Source organism: Myotis daubentonii, chromosome 16 (assembly GCF_963259705.1).
Source record: "Myotis daubentonii chromosome 16, mMyoDau2.1, whole genome shotgun sequence".
Lineage (NCBI taxonomy): Eukaryota > Metazoa > Chordata > Mammalia > Chiroptera > Vespertilionidae > Myotis > Myotis daubentonii.
In genome coordinates this window covers 44,482,012-44,498,255 of record NC_081855.1, presented here as the reverse complement: position 1 = coordinate 44,498,255, position 16,244 = coordinate 44,482,012, and the positions used below count along the sequence as shown (strand labels likewise).

General features: G+C 41.2%; 1 protein-coding gene across 2 annotated transcripts; it reads right to left on the bottom strand.

Annotated features, from left to right (window-relative positions):
• Window positions 1-1,620: 1,620 nt before the first annotated feature.
• LOC132218795 (protein SLFN14-like) lies at window positions 1,621-14,897 on the bottom strand. Of its 2 annotated transcripts, XM_059670515.1 has the most exons (6): window positions 14,516-14,897; window positions 11,045-12,122; window positions 9,580-9,708; window positions 7,769-8,486; window positions 2,598-5,636; window positions 1,621-2,351 (listed from the first exon to the last, which is right to left on the bottom strand). In XM_059670515.1, the coding sequence occupies exons 1-5, from the start codon at window positions 14,654-14,656 to the stop codon at window positions 4,802-4,804; spliced, it is 2,901 nt and encodes a 966-aa protein (XP_059526498.1). In that variant the 5' UTR covers window positions 14,657-14,897; the 3' UTR covers window positions 1,621-2,351; window positions 2,598-4,801. The 2 variants fall into 2 exon arrangements, with proteins under 2 accessions (XP_059526498.1, XP_059526499.1); XM_059670516.1 differs by lacking the exon at window positions 1,621-2,351 and having other exon boundaries at window positions 3,252-5,636; window positions 11,045-12,115; window positions 14,516-14,656.
• Between the last annotated feature and the right edge of the window lie 1,347 nt (window positions 14,898-16,244).

Sequence of the window (16,244 nt, the reverse complement as noted above, 5' to 3'; positions counted from 1 at the left end):
AATCTTTTTTTTTAAAATATATTTTATTGATTTTTTACAGAGAGGAAGGGAGAGAGATAGTCAGAAACATCGATGAGAGAGAAACATCGATCAGCTGCCTCCTGCACATCTCCTACTGGGGATGTGCTCGCAACCCAGGTACATGCCCTTGACCGGAATTGAACCTGGGACCCTTCAGTCCGCAGGCCGACGCTCTATCCACTGAGCCAAACCGGTTTTGGCAATATACTCAATCTTGATTTCAACATCAGATCGCAGGTCATGGAGACTCCTGTCTGTAACTTTGATGTACAGGAAAGCAGAAAAGCATAGAGGCTAAAATGGACTTTGGAGTCAGGCAGACATGGGTTCAGAACTTTGTAGTCCTGATGTCAGCATTTTGTTCTCTTAAGGCAACAACTCTGTATGTTGTCAGGCACAGTGATTAGGGTTTTCTATGCGCTTCCCATCAGAACCAATATAAATAAGGTGAATCTTTTATCTAGGCCACCCCTTTGATCCAATATCATCTCTGGGGATTTATAAATATACCAAAGGAAGAAAAGGTTGTGTTGTATGCCTGAGTATGGGCCTGGTTTAATTTTAATAGTGTAAAATTGCTAGTGACCCAAATTAATAGAGGAATGATCACTGAAATTTTGTGTAATCTAGCTGAGATATTGTGCAACTATTTAAAATGATAATTTTTAAGACAATGCTACAACATGAGGAAATGCCTGCATTAGTCAGCTACTGCTGCAAAAGAAACAAACTTGAAATCTCAGTCATACAATAATAAGCACTTATTTATCACTTACACATTGCAAATCAGTTGGGATTTGGCTATCTAGTTGGGATCAGTCAAACTTGGCTCCATGTCGTGAGTTAAGTTCAAGACTGCTTCACATCTCTCATTCCTCAGTGACTGATGGGCTGCCCAAGGCATAGTCTTCACAGGAGCAGAAACCCAGGAGAACAGATGTAATACTGAAATGCGTAAAGCCTCTGCACTAACATTTCATTGGCCAAACAAAGTGACACGGCCAAGCCCACATCAAGGGGGTGGGAAAATATACTCCAGCTCTAATGTTAGGGAACTATAGAGAGTGTAGGTATAGGGAGAGGGAGAAGTATTGGGAACAATAGTACAGACTAGAACAAAAAGGTTATATGGAAAAGCAGATGCACAGGATATAAAGTTGATTGTACAACTTGATCATAACTATGTAAAAATATTTTTGCATATCAACAAAGAATAGAAATAAGCAAAAATGAAAAAAAAACACCTGTGTCTGGGTAACAAGATAATAAGAACTTTTTATTTTGCCTTTCTCCATTTCTCAAATTTAACACAATAGAAGTATACTACTCTTCTTTTTGTTTTTTTAACTTTATGTATTTATATTATAACTGACGTTAGAGAGAGGAAGGGAGAGAAAGAGAAAGGGAGAAACATCTATTTGTTGTTCCACTTATTTATGCATTGATTACATCTTGTATGGGCCCTGACCAAGGATTGAACATGCAACCTTGGTTTATTGTGATGATACTCTAACCAACTGAGCTACCAGGCCATTGATACCCTTCTTTTTAAAAGTAAGTTTTAGAACTTCTTATAGCAGGCAAATTAGTTCATCAAACTAACTGTTTTATCCATTATATTAAAGGTCTATAGAAAAATTTAGAATTCTAAGAACAAGCAAGGTAGTCAATTATTCTTAGTCTCCACCAATTGCTAATCTCAAACTCAAACCTAATGAACTTCCATCAACATGGATCTTTAACTTTGCCTGTTGCCTAAAAAAAAAACAGCTTAAATTCCATTATTCTCTTATTCTTCATTATTGTAGTGCTGATTATTCTCCACATTGACTTCTTTGAAGTCTCCAAAATTAGATATTCATTTCATTAAATATAAACATTATCCCTAGTAGATTCTGATCCTCTGAAAGTAGCAAATCCACTCAACAAATAATTATGAGCACCTTCCATGTGTGAGGTACTACACTAGTTGCTTTTGGGAAAATAAATATGTGTAAATGACCATCCTTACCCTCAAGGATCTCACAATCTAATGGGAAGAGAAGTTTGAGGACTGAAAGAACAGACTAGTAGATGGGTCCCATGTTCTAAACCCTGGTGGCAAACTAGAATTATCTGGACACTTTTAATAAATACCAATGTCCAAGCGTATGCCCAGGCATTCTGATTTAATTGGCCTGGTGTCTGGCTGGATCACTGGTATTTTTAAAGCTCCTCAGATAATCATAATGAGTATCTAGGATTGAGAATCACTGGGTTAGGCCTCTATTTTAAACCTGACTGAGCTGTTTGAGTGCACTAAGAACTGATAAGGGCTGAAACCGGTTTGGCTCAGTGGATAGAGCGTCGGCCTGCGGACTGAAAGGTCCCAGGTTCGATTCCGGTCAAGGGCATGTACCTGGGTTGCTCACATCCCCAGTGGAGGGTGTGCAGGAGGCAGCTGATTGATGTTTCTCTCTCATCGATGTTTCTAACTCTCTTTCTCTCCCTTTCTCTCTATAAGAAAACAATAAAATATATTTAAAAAAAAAAAAGAACTGATAAGGACTCTCAAATTAAAACAATTATTTTAAAACAATTATTTTAAAAATAAATTACTTTATCAAAAATTACATAATGCATGCATGTAGTTTAAAAAGTTAAATGGTCATGAGGTTTATGATTAAAATACTGTATAGCAGTTCCCTGTTCTCTTCACTCCCGCAATCCCCCTCCACTTTTGAGCCTTTAAATTATTTTTAGAGAATTCACATTTCTCCCATTATCCGAATGTTAACACACTGGTATCTTTTGCATCATCAAAAACTAATTGCTTGCTGAACTTCATTTTATCCCACCTAAAAGTACCCTGAGGCCCCCAAGGAAAGATATAAGGAATAACATCAAGTAATTGGTGCAGCAAGAAGGTAAGAGAAAGGTTCTCTGGACAGGACAATTCACAGTGGCCCATCTGGTAGTCTGAGCAGTTCAGAAAGGCAGCTAAGAGCACTTTATAAGCCCTGCCTGCCCTCCTATCTCATGGAAAGGGATGGGCTTTATCTGAAATTATGGCCAAAAGAATATTTCCATACTTTCTCCTGCATCAAGGCCTCACCAGCATTAATAAAGTTGTCCTAACCTTTCTAGAAGTTAAAAATAGTCCAGAAAGAGGAATAATTCCAAAGCAACTTAAAAAACCTTACAGACAGAAAAACAAAATTGCATTGAAGAGCAATTATTGGTTTAGTTACTTTGGGATCTGACTAGACAAAGGGACCTCTGATTTTATTTCTAATATATTGCACATACATTGGCAAGAAGACGTGATAGGAAGGTATTACATAGACTCTGCTATTTCAACAACTACTTCTTTGGTATAGTTTAGAATGAGTTGGGTGTTGTCCTTTAAACACATTTTTTAAGTCATAGAAAGGCTGTGAAAGAAAGACCAAGTTTAATTGAACAAGGACTTGATTGGCAAGTAAGAATTTCAACAGAGGGAACAGAAAAGGGTTTGAAGGCTGAGAAAATGGCACTGGCACAGCCAGGAGCAAGAATGTATAGGTGGTAGAATTGCCATCCAGGCTCCCCATGAACTCTTAGAGTTGAATTATAAAATTAACACCAAATCATAATGGAAGAGTTGAGGAATGTGCAGAGACCCCTGATAGACAGACTACTTCCCAGGCCAATAACAGGACAGAAGCAGTTTCTAGTCTAGATGAAAGTATTAACAGGTAGAAAATGAACGTGAGTAAAGTACTAGTATGTGTTGAGAGGAGTGAGGGGGAGGTTGGTGGTTTACTTAAAAACTCAGAAAGAAAGGAAAAAATCATTTAAGGCAAAGAATATGGAACTAGTCACTCTTAGCATTCTAAATTTGCTTTTTTTGGTAAATCTGACCTTGTGATGGAAATATCCCTATTTTAGAGGTGTTTGCAATAGTCTATCATAGCTTTAAGCCATACATTTGATCATATTACCAGCTCCCCTTGCTGTAAAGCTATGCTTATGTAATTTGGCCTCTTATGTTACTACTGCATGTGCTGATTAGCAAGAGCATCTGGCCCATTTATTACTATAATCCTCATTGTAAATTGACAGAGTCGCATTGTCAGTTATGCCTTGGTCTTTTGTGAACTTGATTAACATAAAGCCATCCCCAAGAAACTGATCCAAACTTGATGCAAAGAGAAAATCAAGTTCTGACCCTATGAAGCTTGGAACCCACAGCCAGTATGAGGTGCCAACCAAGGTACTACCCTGAGAGACCCAGTCAAAGTAAGTAGCCTGGAAGCCACCCTACCTCCCATCCCCAAAATAGGTCAGCAAGGCTGAGTGCATTAGAAACACTGGAAGACGGAGGCATAATAAAGACTGTTTTAAGAGAGTAAGTCAGGGTATATCATGGAAAGCCTTGAAAAATGGCTTGGTTTAAACATTGCAGGGACTCACTGAAGATACATTAGCATGGAATGTCATAAAAATCAGTTCTCTGTTTGAGGAGAACATCTCTGGTTGACAGGATGAAAGCTGGATTAGACAAGGTAAAACCAGAGGCAGGGGACCAATTATAAGTCTGTTGTAATTGTACATTGAGGAGGTGAAGTAGACTGGGAAAAGGACAGTGACACTGCAAATGCAGTGGCAGGGTCAGTCCCAAGAGACATTTCTGTGGCTCTCTGCCACACTGATTGTGCCTTGAGCTCCTCATTTGTAATATGTGAAAAGGAGTACCTGCCACCTGCGTGGGAGAAGGGACTCTGCTCCTTACGGCTTCCTGTATTGTTTGAAATAATTTTCAGAAAGCTGTTCTCTTTTCATAAAGCAGGTAGAGGTGTTTAATGGCTCTTGAGGCAAAGGAGAGCTTATGAGTTTCCTCTGAAGGACTGCATTCTGGACTAAGCCCAAACACAATATTCCTCTCTAGGCCTGAAAACTGCTGAATGCTGTCTAAAATGATGTGACTGCCCAAAACACCAGAGGCCGGGCTGAACACAACTTCTGTTGCTCTGTGGGTCTCAATTAATTCCATTGCTTTTAGCAGTGCAAGCTCATAGCGTCCTCTGTCCTCCCCTCTCCTGCACAGAATTGCTATATCTTTGGGAAGATAGCCACATTGGAACAGGCTGTGACATCTTTCTGCCACGTACTTTGCAATCTGTTCTATTGTCAGGTTGGTCTCTGTCTCACACACCCCAGGAAGAGCCTGGGCACGCATTGCTTCCTCGTAGGCAGCTTCCCTGAACAGTGCCAGTGTGTCCAGAAACATGTCGGAGGGAGGACTTTCTTTGATCTTCTTCATTTCTTGTTTCATGACCATTGCTATTTCCAGAGAACAGTGGATCCCTTTGGTGATTGTTTTCCGAGGAAACTGAGCAGATGGAGGGGGGAGGCCGTTGACATCAGCATGATGGACTTGGAAGGGGTCCAGGAAAAGCCAGAGAACCCCGTGGTGAAGGTTTTTCCTTCCAGCTCCCCTCACCTCTGGATGGGTGATAGTCTTAGCCTTCTTGTACCAATCACCATATACACTGCAGAAATTCTCCGTCTCATCCATCACTATGTGTTTAATCTTTAGGAACTCCCCTTGCATGAAGGTTTTCCGCGTCACAGCCTGGCAGGTGGTGTGTTGGCTGTAAGGATGAAAGAGAGAATTGGGTTTCAGGGAACACCATGCACTCATTACTCTCGGGACTGAAATTAGAGACTAGTTCTCACCTGGAGGACGATTCATTGATCCAGTTGTGTACGAAATACTACAAAACTGCTTTACTTACAAGTTACCTGATAGAGAGAATACTTCATTGTAAACCCTACTCCTCAGGGTTATCTAGTTAAATATGCATGTGAAACTTTTGAAATAAACCCAGGTAGGAACGTTATTGTTTCTATTAGTAGAACATTTCTGCTGCTTGACAATCCCTGAAGACAAGCTCTTTACTTTGTCCTTTTTAGAGCTAGAGAACAGTTATCTAGAGGCATATCATACTTTTTTATGTGGAAAAGAGGTATGGGTAAATACAAATTCCTCTAAAGCAAATCCCACCACCCCTTTTACATGTAGTACAAAACCAGAAGCCTCATTCGATTTTGGTAAGGAAAACATGAAGAGGCTGCTGAGTTCCATGACATGTCAAGTAGGGTAATAAATCTTCAGGGCTGTAATCCTGTTTCGCGTGTTCAGTTTTCCTGTATAGTATGTTGTAGCATATCAGAGGAGGAGGAACACCTTAGAGGAGGCAAGAAACAATCAAGTGGGATTGTTACCTCCTCTAATTTGGATCCAGGTAATGTCACTCGTGCCTATAGATTTCCTGATGCTACATACGCAGTCCCTGGGGCTTTACTCCCTGTGCCCTGAATCAAAACGGTTCATGTTCTTCTCTTCCAGTTTGGACTGTGTAGATATCTTGAAGAAAAGCACTGATTCTTAGCCACTCTCTGCATCCCCCTCACATTAGGGTTCAATAGATACTTGTTGAATTGAATTTGCCTTTGACTGGAGCATTTTTAAACTTACCTATAAAGCATAATAAAGAACTTAACCCATAGCACAATTTACAAATCTTTCGCAATATGGCATCTGCCTCCTTTCCAATTTCATCACCTACTACATAACCATAACCCCACCCCCACACTGCTCTAGTCAGACTTACCCTTCTGATTCTCTAAGCATCTCCATGCCTTCGCACACACTCTGCCCTTTGCCTAAAAAGCCCTCATTTTATTCACTTTGCTTACTAACTTCTTCTTCTTTTTTTTTTTACAGAGATGAAGGGTGAGAGATAGAGAGTTAGAAACATCGATCAGCTGCCTCCTGCACACCCCCTACTGGGGATGTGCCCGCAACCAAGGTACATGCCCTTGACCGGAATCAAACCTGGGACCCTTTAGTCTGCAGGCAGACGCTTTATCCACTGAGCCAAACCAGGTAGGGTGCCTACTGACTTCTTAAGAGTGTACCCTTCTTAGGGATCTCCTTCACTGGGGAGTATTTGCTGACCAACCTTCAGCCCAAGTTAAGATAAGCATATCTTTACTATCATACTAATTTTACAATATACACATTGCTTATTTTATTTTTTGTCCCCCTTTTGGGCTTTATGGCCAGGTCTTCAATATCTTTATCCCCACTAACACTCAATATACACAGTACCTAGCATATACACGGTGCTCAAAAAGATTTGTTGAATAAATAAGTAAACCAGACAAAAATGAAAATGAGTTTGCCCTCATTTGCTGAATTATAACGCAACCAATTTCTTTTACTAAATTAAAAGCTAAAGATTTAAATCAGAAGCAGACTTGTATGTCTTCTAAAATTATTGATTCAGAACAAGTCAAACAAATGAAAATATTTGATAAGCAAAATCAAATGGTATTTAAATTCAAGTTTCTAGTAGGTAGAATGTCTCATCACCTGAAATATACTGTGACTTTACAATATTAAGCAACAAGCAAAATGTTTCTTTAAAGCAAGATAGGTTCATTTCTACTTTTCTTTAAATTTAAGACCACAGATTATGGGAAACTGTTCCTAGTTATATAAACTTAAATGTATGCAGACTTGGCTGATTTATGATGAAATATTGAAGACTGGAAATAGCAAAGTACCCATTTATAGCTCAACTACCTGGTCACTTGCAAATGTCTGGGCTCTTGCACTTAGTTAAGGCATTGCAAAATCTTAAGTAAATTACTTTGGTGATACTGTTGAAAAGACTGACTCAACACATTTACTGTGTTTAGTCGGTGAAACACTCACGCCACGTAATCCTTTAAGGAGTCATGTTCGCAAACATAGAGGATCTCTTTTGGTTTGCAGTGGAAGAGGTCCTTGATTTTCTCCATGATCTTTATGGCGAGGGCTGTCTTCCTGGTTCCTGGAAAGCAGTGGATGAACAATTCTCGTGTCTCTTGAAGGCTCTCTGAAAGCAACTCACACTGCTCCTCTATGAGCAAGTTGAAAAATTCACAGCCCAGCCGGTCACTCAGAAGGGATCGAGAGCACAGCAAGACCACCACGATGAGGGCCTGCAACAAGTCTTCCATTTCCTCCTCATCAGCAAGCTGGTAGGATTGGGGGTAGTGCACAGGGATTCCACAGGGTCTAGGCTGTGTGCCCGGCAGGTGCAGGAGTCTCGGAACGACACACACTTTCCCCGTGTAACCACCAACAGTTCCCAGTTTCTGCTTTAAGTGACGAGCAGTAGTTCGGGCATATTCAGACCCTTCGGGCCCACTCGGGTGCATCAAGATTGTATACAGTACCAGCGGGCTGTTCACCGCTATTAGGAGAGCGTCACACAAGACATTCTGCTCTTTCCTTAAGCCAATATCACTAGCCCAGCTTCGAGAAAATATCACAATCCCCTGCGAGACAGGACGTATCTGTGTCTTCATGAATTCCTCCAGTTCTTTATGACCTGAGAACAGCGTCTTACAGAGGGATTCTGGTTTAAATTGTATCTCTTCCTGTGTCACTGAAAATTCAAGGGACAGAAGTTACTAAAATGTACAAAAGCATATTGTAAGTATTCCTGCAACATCAAAGGAAGAAATGAGTCTAGCTCTGGAACTATAGGCTCCCCTGTCTGCAAAGAAAGCACCCCCTCTTCACACGCCAAGGCTTAGAAGTTCCTGCTGTTGGCAACTCTCATACAGGGGAGGGCAGTCACGGAGGGGTCTTCACAGAACAGCCTCCTGGCACTGTCTCCTCAGCCCCAAATGGTCCGCTACTGCTAGGAAGTCCTCCTTCCAGTTGAGGGTGTGTGTGTACCTGATGCTTTTGGGAGAACTAAGAACATTCCTTTAAAACAATGATTCTAATGTGGCAATTTTGACACACACACACCCTGGGGTATTTAGTAATATCTGGACATTTTTAAAAAGCATCGTTTACTGAATTTTTAGAGAGAGAGAAACATCCATAGATCGACTGCCTCCTGCACACACCTCTACCTGGGATCCAGCCCACAACCCAGGGCATGTACCCCCACCGGGAATGGAACCAGCAACCTCTCTCTCAGTACACGGGTCGATGCCCAAGCAAGTGAACCACACTGGCCAGGGCTGGAAACTTTTTGTCACAGCTGGAGGGCTGCTACTGGAATTTAGAGGGTAGAGGCCACGAATGGTGCTAACCATCCTACAGTGCACAGGGCAGCCCCCTCAACGAACAATTAGCTGACTCACGTGTCAACAGTACCAAGGCAGAGAAACTCTGCCATAGAACCCCATGGCTCACCTCCTTCTGTATTGGAAAGATGGGGTGGGGGGTGCAATTCTCTTGTGATATAGACATGAGGGATTTAGGATGATTCCCAAATTCTCTCAAATTTAGGAAACAAAAGCCGTATGTGACTGGAAGCCCCAAAGCACAGAGAAATATTGTGTGAATTTGATGACTGGGAAACAGAGTTAGCCATGTATATTATTTTGGGACCATTATGTCCGCCAAGTCCTACACTTGACCTCTCTCTAAGGAGAAAAATTTGGATTAATTGCTATCAATTCCTTCCAACATAATTTTAGAAAAGAAAATAGTCCCCTCAGCTGAAATCAAGAAGGAAATACCTGGAAGCAAACGTTGTTGTAGAACCTCCTTAAATTCCAGGACTTTCATAGGATATGCTGAGCTTCTCAGTGCAGAGGAGGCTGGTGAAATCGGGGGAAGGCAGTAGTCTGTGGCCAAACTGGCGGGAGCTAAACAAATGAATACAAGGAGAGTTGCTTCAGACGAAAAAGGAAAAGGAAAAGTCCTCTCACATTTTCTATACCTCACACCGTTCACATATGTAAGAAAGGAAGTCTGGGGACTCCTGCAGGGCAAGTCATTTCACCTCCCTCATGTCAGGGTGAGGTGATCCCTAAGATTCCTTCCAACTCTAATATTCTGATTCCAGGTCATTTCTAATAGGAAAAAGCTTCGAGAGGGAGTGAGGTCAGAAAAAGTTAAGCACACTATATATTTTTTATATTGTTATAGTTGTTTAAGTCCCCATCCAAGGTTTCGATGGAATAGGAAGTGGCAGGATCTCTAGTTTGGTGTGTGTGTGCGTGTGTGCGTATGTGTGTGTGTGTTTAAACTCAAACAAATTTAGGACAAGAGAAAGAATAATCCAATCAAATCACTCGATCCAAGCTTTTTTTTTTTTTTTTATCAAATTTGGAACATATTAACCACGAAGGCAAATTGATAAGCTTCGGTCAGGCTGTAAGTCCTCTATGGATTGCTTAGAAATCACCAGGGCTGATTCTGAGCAAAACTGTAGGAGTCCTCCTCCCTCACCACCATCCCCTGCCCCAGCATCTCCTTTTGCATCAGCTTTTCCCCACTTGATGGTGCCCCAAGCCCAGTGATTGGAGGTATTAGTTCCTAATGTTACTGAAACAGTTCAAAATTTTCAACAAGTTTCCCTTGAAAGAATTAATGAAGAGTCATTCTTAAACAAATTTGCCTTTGAAATATAATCTTTAGAGTGAGATTACTGATGAATGTTATTTTTAAATATATTTTTTATTGACTTCAGGGAGGAAGGAAGAGCGAGGTATAGAAACATTAATGATGAGAGAGAATCATTGATTGGCTGCCTCCTTCATGCCTCCCACTGGGGTTCAAGCCCACAACCTGGGTATGTGCCCTGACTGGGAATCCAGCCAGACCCTGTGGTGCATGAGCCGGCATTCTAACCACTGAGAAACACTAGCCAGGGAAATGGGAGAATATTTTTAAGCAAAATTGTTTCCTATTCTTTAAGTAAAATATCTGGCCAGCCCAGCCAGCATGGCTCAGTGGTTGAGCCATGAGGTCATGGTTCAGGGCACATGCTCCGGTTGCAGGCTTGGTCCCTAGTAATGGGTGTACAAGAGGCAGATGATGAATGATTTTCTCTCATCATTGATGTTTCTATTTCTCTCTCCCTTTCCCTTCCTAAAATCAATTAAAAAAATTTTTTTAAATATCTGACCAACTACCCACAGAAGGCAGAGAAGGGGGTTACTCCCTGCTGACTGAATAATGGCTTCTATTCTGGTTTACCTGGTGGAATATCCAGCATCATAGCCACCCAGTCCTCTGCTGTCAGCCTTGCGACCAAACTGCCCCTCATGATCCATGAATCTGGGGCCTCTGTGAATGCCACACAGCAGAAGGGCTGCACTTGAACAACACAGACATAACCATACAGGGCATCCTTTTCGTAGACATCCAGGATTTTGGTAGTGAAATTCACCTTTGGCTTTTCATGGCAGAAGTGGAATGTAGGCAGTTTTTCTATGCAGTTTTCTATTTCTTTTTTTAATAAGTCAGGGTTCACTTTTTCTCTCTTACATCCAAACACTTCTTTGCTCTTATCATCTACCCCAATAATTAGGTATCCCCCATGGGTGTTGGCAAATGCAGAAATGTAATAAGGCAACATTTCTTTAATCCTAGGGACAATCTTTTTGGTGGTGAACCTTTTCAACTCCACATGTGTTGACTCAGTAAAGTTGAGTTTCACTTTATACATGAGTCTGTCCTTTTTAAGAAATTCTGAGGCAGACAGCCTCATATCTTCCTCTTCCTGAATGTGTCTGTCAAGAACTTTCTGAGGACGCAGCTCCTTCACCCTGGGTCTTCCTCTTTGGGCTCTAGACTGCTTCTGTCTGAGAAGTTCGAGGGCACTGCTAGCACTCAGGTTTATAGCGGACGTCACATCTCTCTGATATAAATTGGAACGCAAGCTACAGATCCTTAGGGGGAGGCTGAAAACATCTGGGCTCCATGACTTTACAAAAATCAAGAGACTGTGCCCCTGTTGCATGTAGTCAAGGTATTTCTGTGAGCCTGAAGGAAGGAGCTTCTGAAAAGAAGTCTCCAGATCCTGTCCCAGCCCGTGGCAGCGGTAGCTGTACGTTTTATCATCAATCTTCGCTTTGATCACACCTCCTCCAGAATTCAACAGTGCACAGGCGGCTTGGATGATTTTAGAATTCTCATTTCTTTTCAACTGGTTATTGGTCATCTTCTTCCTGTTCTCTTCTCCAAAAGTCACTGTGCCCACGTCTACAATGATTTCAGGATAGAGCATTTCCGTATTGGTCTGGAGATTTTCCATCTCAGCAGCCCCTGTGTCCTCAAAACAATAACAGAAAGGGGTCCCAATAAATAAGCAGGACAGAATGTTGTTTCTACATTAACAAGAATTCCAGAGATTACAGTATTTTCTTCAAAGCTATAAATTACTAGACATACATTTTAACACAGAAATAATAGTTTTGAACATATTTTTATTGTTTTTAGAGAGGAAGAGAGAGGGAGATAGAAACCTCAATGATGAGAGAGAATTATTGATCAGCTGCTTCTTGCATGGCCCCTACTGGGGACTGAGTCTGCAACCTGGGCATGTGCCCTGATCAGGATTCGAACTGTGACCTCTTGGTTTATAGGTTGATGGCTCAACCACTGGGAAACAATGGCCAGGTGGAAATAATATTTGATATCACTGTTTTCTAACAACTTCATCAAGATTGTTAGCCTTCCCAGCACGAACGGGCATAGTTAAAGGTAAATGCTTAATATTTTGCTATCATGGAAAACTTACAGTGCTAAAATTTTTAGCCATTTTTAAATTTAAAATCAGGAAGTGCCATCAGTGAGCCCAGGTATTATAAAAGTCATGGGTTAAAAAAAAAAAAAGGCATGGATTGGCACAGGAACCAAAGTAAGTTATTAGAGAATATGCAGACTTAGAAGTTGAAATCAGAAGATGCTCCTATTAATTCAAAGCAAAAGAAAGGGGGCGATAGAGAACTAAGGTAGTGTAGTTTAATAATATATGTGATGTAGATATCTTGCTATATAAACAAGCGTAAAACTTGGTATTCTTTACATGCTATTTTGTACATTTTTAAAGCTTTATTCTATCCCTGAAAGACTTTCAATTGAGACCAAATGCATAATTCTTTTTATCTTTTTTGTTAAGTCTTCTCTTTTATTTTTTTTTATTTTTAAATATATTTTATTGATTTTTTACAGAGAGGAAGGGAGAGAGATAGAGAGTTAGAAACATCGATGAGAGAGGAACATCGATCAGCTGCCTCCTGCACACCTCCCACTGGGGATGTGCCCGCAATCCAGGTACAGGCCCTTGACTGGAATCGAACCTGGGACCCTTCAGTCCGCAAGCCGACGCTCTATCCACCGAGCCAAACCGGTTTCGGCAAGTCTTCTCTTTTAAAAAAATACATATTTTTGTTGATTTCAGAGAAGAAGAGAGAGTTAGAAACATCAATGATGAGAGAGAATCATTGATTGGCTGCCTCCTGCACGCCCCACAACATGGGCATGTGCCCTGACCTGGGCATGTGCCCTGCACGGGAATCAAACCACGATCTCTTGTTCATAGCTCCATGCTCAACCACTGAGCTACACAGTCCGGGCTCTTTTTAACTTTTCAAACATTCTTCTAAAAGTGCATTTCTTCATATATAGTGTGATACAGGCATTTTCCTTCCCTCCTAATAGTTCTGCCCTGTGCTGTGGGGACCTTTAAGACTTGGAAAAAACATGAGCCTTTGGGACATAGTTGTTAAACTGTGACCAGCCTCCTTTTACTTCTCAGATGAGAGAATAGCCATCTAAATAGAAATCAGGGCTCTGAAGAAAATATTTCAGACATGGCTCCCTTAGCTTTTGTTAACTGCAAAATAAGATGTTTACTAACCCAAACCCAAATTCTTCCTGTAGAAAAAGAGAACCCATTTTTTCTATGTAATCTTTGCAAAGTAGAGGCCATGTGGGTATTGTTTATGCTCATAAAGAGAAAGAAGCAGGCATTAAACAGGACATATATCCTCTTCTGCCATAGTTTGCTATGGTTGCCTTCTCACTTCTGCCAGGTATACCAGAATCAACATGGTGATTTTTTTTTCATATGTGAGCAGGTAAATGTGAATGCCTGGCTCTACAGAGAAACTTCTAATTAACATTCTATTCATGTCATAGAGTCACAGAAGTGTTGGAAAGGACTTTAAAGATCTTCAGGTCCAACCATTCATCTGATTCTTAAATCCTCTGTATAATATTCCCAACTCCCAACAAATTTCTTTCCAGCAACTGCTTGAACACCTCCAGTGATGAGTAACTTAATACCCACCAAATTAGTCCCTTCTATTTTCTGACAGCTCTGTTAGAAAGGGTTTCCCTCATTTTCAACTGTAATTTGTCTCCCTATAATTTCCACCTGCTGGATTCACAGGACAAATCTAATTGCTTTTGAACTAGCAGACCTGTACTATCATGACTCCCAAGTCTCACTGATGTTACTATTGCTGTTAACAACTGATAAATACAATGCTTTCTGAGATTTAAGCTCCATATGAATAGCCTTTCCGCTTTTCCCAAAATTTCTCACTCATCATCCTGTAGCTATTATTTTACTAAGCCCTTCATACCCTCAGACATAAACTGCATTTAAGATGAGATGGATGAGGTTTTTTAAATGAAAAATAAACAAAATTTTTTTACCTGATATTCTTGCTTCTCCTCTTGTTGTTTCGGTTCCACATCTGGCTTTCCTCTGAATGTTTGCTTTTTGTCACAGTCCTGTGGCTCTTTGATATCAGCCTGGGAGGAACAGGAACCCTGCCAGACTCTCCCAGTCTTCATAACATTACCCACTGAGGAAGGCTGATAAGGACTCAAGAAAAGCCTATGACAGGGCAGATTAGCAGGCTGCAGTTTGACTTCTGGGAGTGAATTAGGTAGTAATGGGAAGATTCAGGGGTTTTCAAGAGCCAGCCAAAGCTAAACTGCCCACCTCTAAGGCACTGGGTGTCATTTCCATACGTCATACAATTACCTCCTGTTCTGGTCAATTTCATTTCAAAGTTCTACATTCATTTTATATTTTAAAACTAGAGGCCTGATGCATGAAATTCATGCATGGGGGTTTGGGTGGGGGGGTCCCTCAGCCCAGCCTGCACCCTCTCGCAATTCAGACATCCCTCTCACAATCCAGGACTGCTGACTCCTAAGCACTGGCCTACCTGCCTGATCTCCCCTAACCACTCTGCTTGCCTGCCTGCCTGATCGCCCCTAACCATTCACCTGCCTGCCTAATCGCCCCTAACCATTCACCTGCCCACCTGATCGCCCCTAAGCGCTCACCTGCCTGCCAAATGCTCATCAGCCTCCTGCGTTGAGTCTCTGCCCCTTGATGGTCAGTGCATGTCATAGTGACTGGTCGACCGGTCGTTCTGGTCATTCCGCTGTTCAGTCGCTGGGCTTTTATTATGTAGGATTATTATTTTTTTTATATATTTTTTTATTTCAGAGAGGAAAGGAGAGGGAGAGATAGAAACATCAATGATGAAAGAGAATCATTGACCGGTTGCCTCCTGCACGCCCCCCACTGGGGATCAAGCCTGCAATCCGGACATCTGGCCTTGATCGGAATTGAACCTGGGATTCTTCATTCCGCAGGCCAACACTCTATCCACTGAGCCAAACCAGCTAGGGTGAATGAGTTGTTTTATAGTTAAAAAAAAAAAAAAAAGATGACAGCTATCTCACTTGGAGGTACTGGTTAAACTGGATAGAGCTTCTTGAACTAGGTTGGATAATAGCCACCAATTCTTGTTATCGTTATTGTTGTTATTATAAACCTGCAAATGTTACTTTATGTGAAAAAATGGTCTTTGTAGATGTGACTAAATAAGAATTTTGGGATGGGGAGATTATCCTGGATTATCTAGGTGGGCCCTAAATCCAATTACAATTGTTCTTGTAAGTGAGGCAGAGAGAGATTTGATACACACAAAAGGGGAGGAGGCAGTGTCTGACCTATAGACAGAGATTGCTGTGGCCACAAGAAATGGGGCAGCCACTGAAAGCTGGAAGAGGCAGAAATGAATGATTCCCTACAGCTCTCCATCTCTGTCCTAGGGAGCACAGCGCTGACAACATCTTGATTTCTGATCAATAAAACTGGTGTCACACTCACAGCTGTGAGAAAATAAATTTCTGCTTTTTAAGCAACCAAGTTTGTGGTAATGTGTCATAGCGGATTCAGAAAACTAATATACGCATCTCCTTCTAAACTGAAGCATCAAACAATTCTGTGCTTCCACTTCAATGTGTTTATGATGAAATGACATTCTTAAATAGGTTTCTGGACATCCCTAGGTTGTCTTGTTTTTTTATTTTTAACTGAGGTTACATTTCTATGAAGTTCTGCTTTGCTGGCATTACCCTT

Coding starts and splice junctions, on each gene's coding strand:
- LOC132218795 (XM_059670515.1), bottom strand. CDS start 14,656: ATGAAGACTGGGAGAGTCTGGCAGGGTTCCTGTTCCTCCCAGGCTGAT. Junction 8,487..9,579: donor ACAACAACGTTTGCTTCCAG/GTATTTCCTTCT, acceptor TTGAATTTTCAG/TGACACAGGAAGAGATACAA. Junction 5,637..7,768: donor TCCTTAAAGGATTACGTGGC/GTGAGTGTTTCA, acceptor TCATCCTTACAG/CCAACACACCACCTGCCAGG.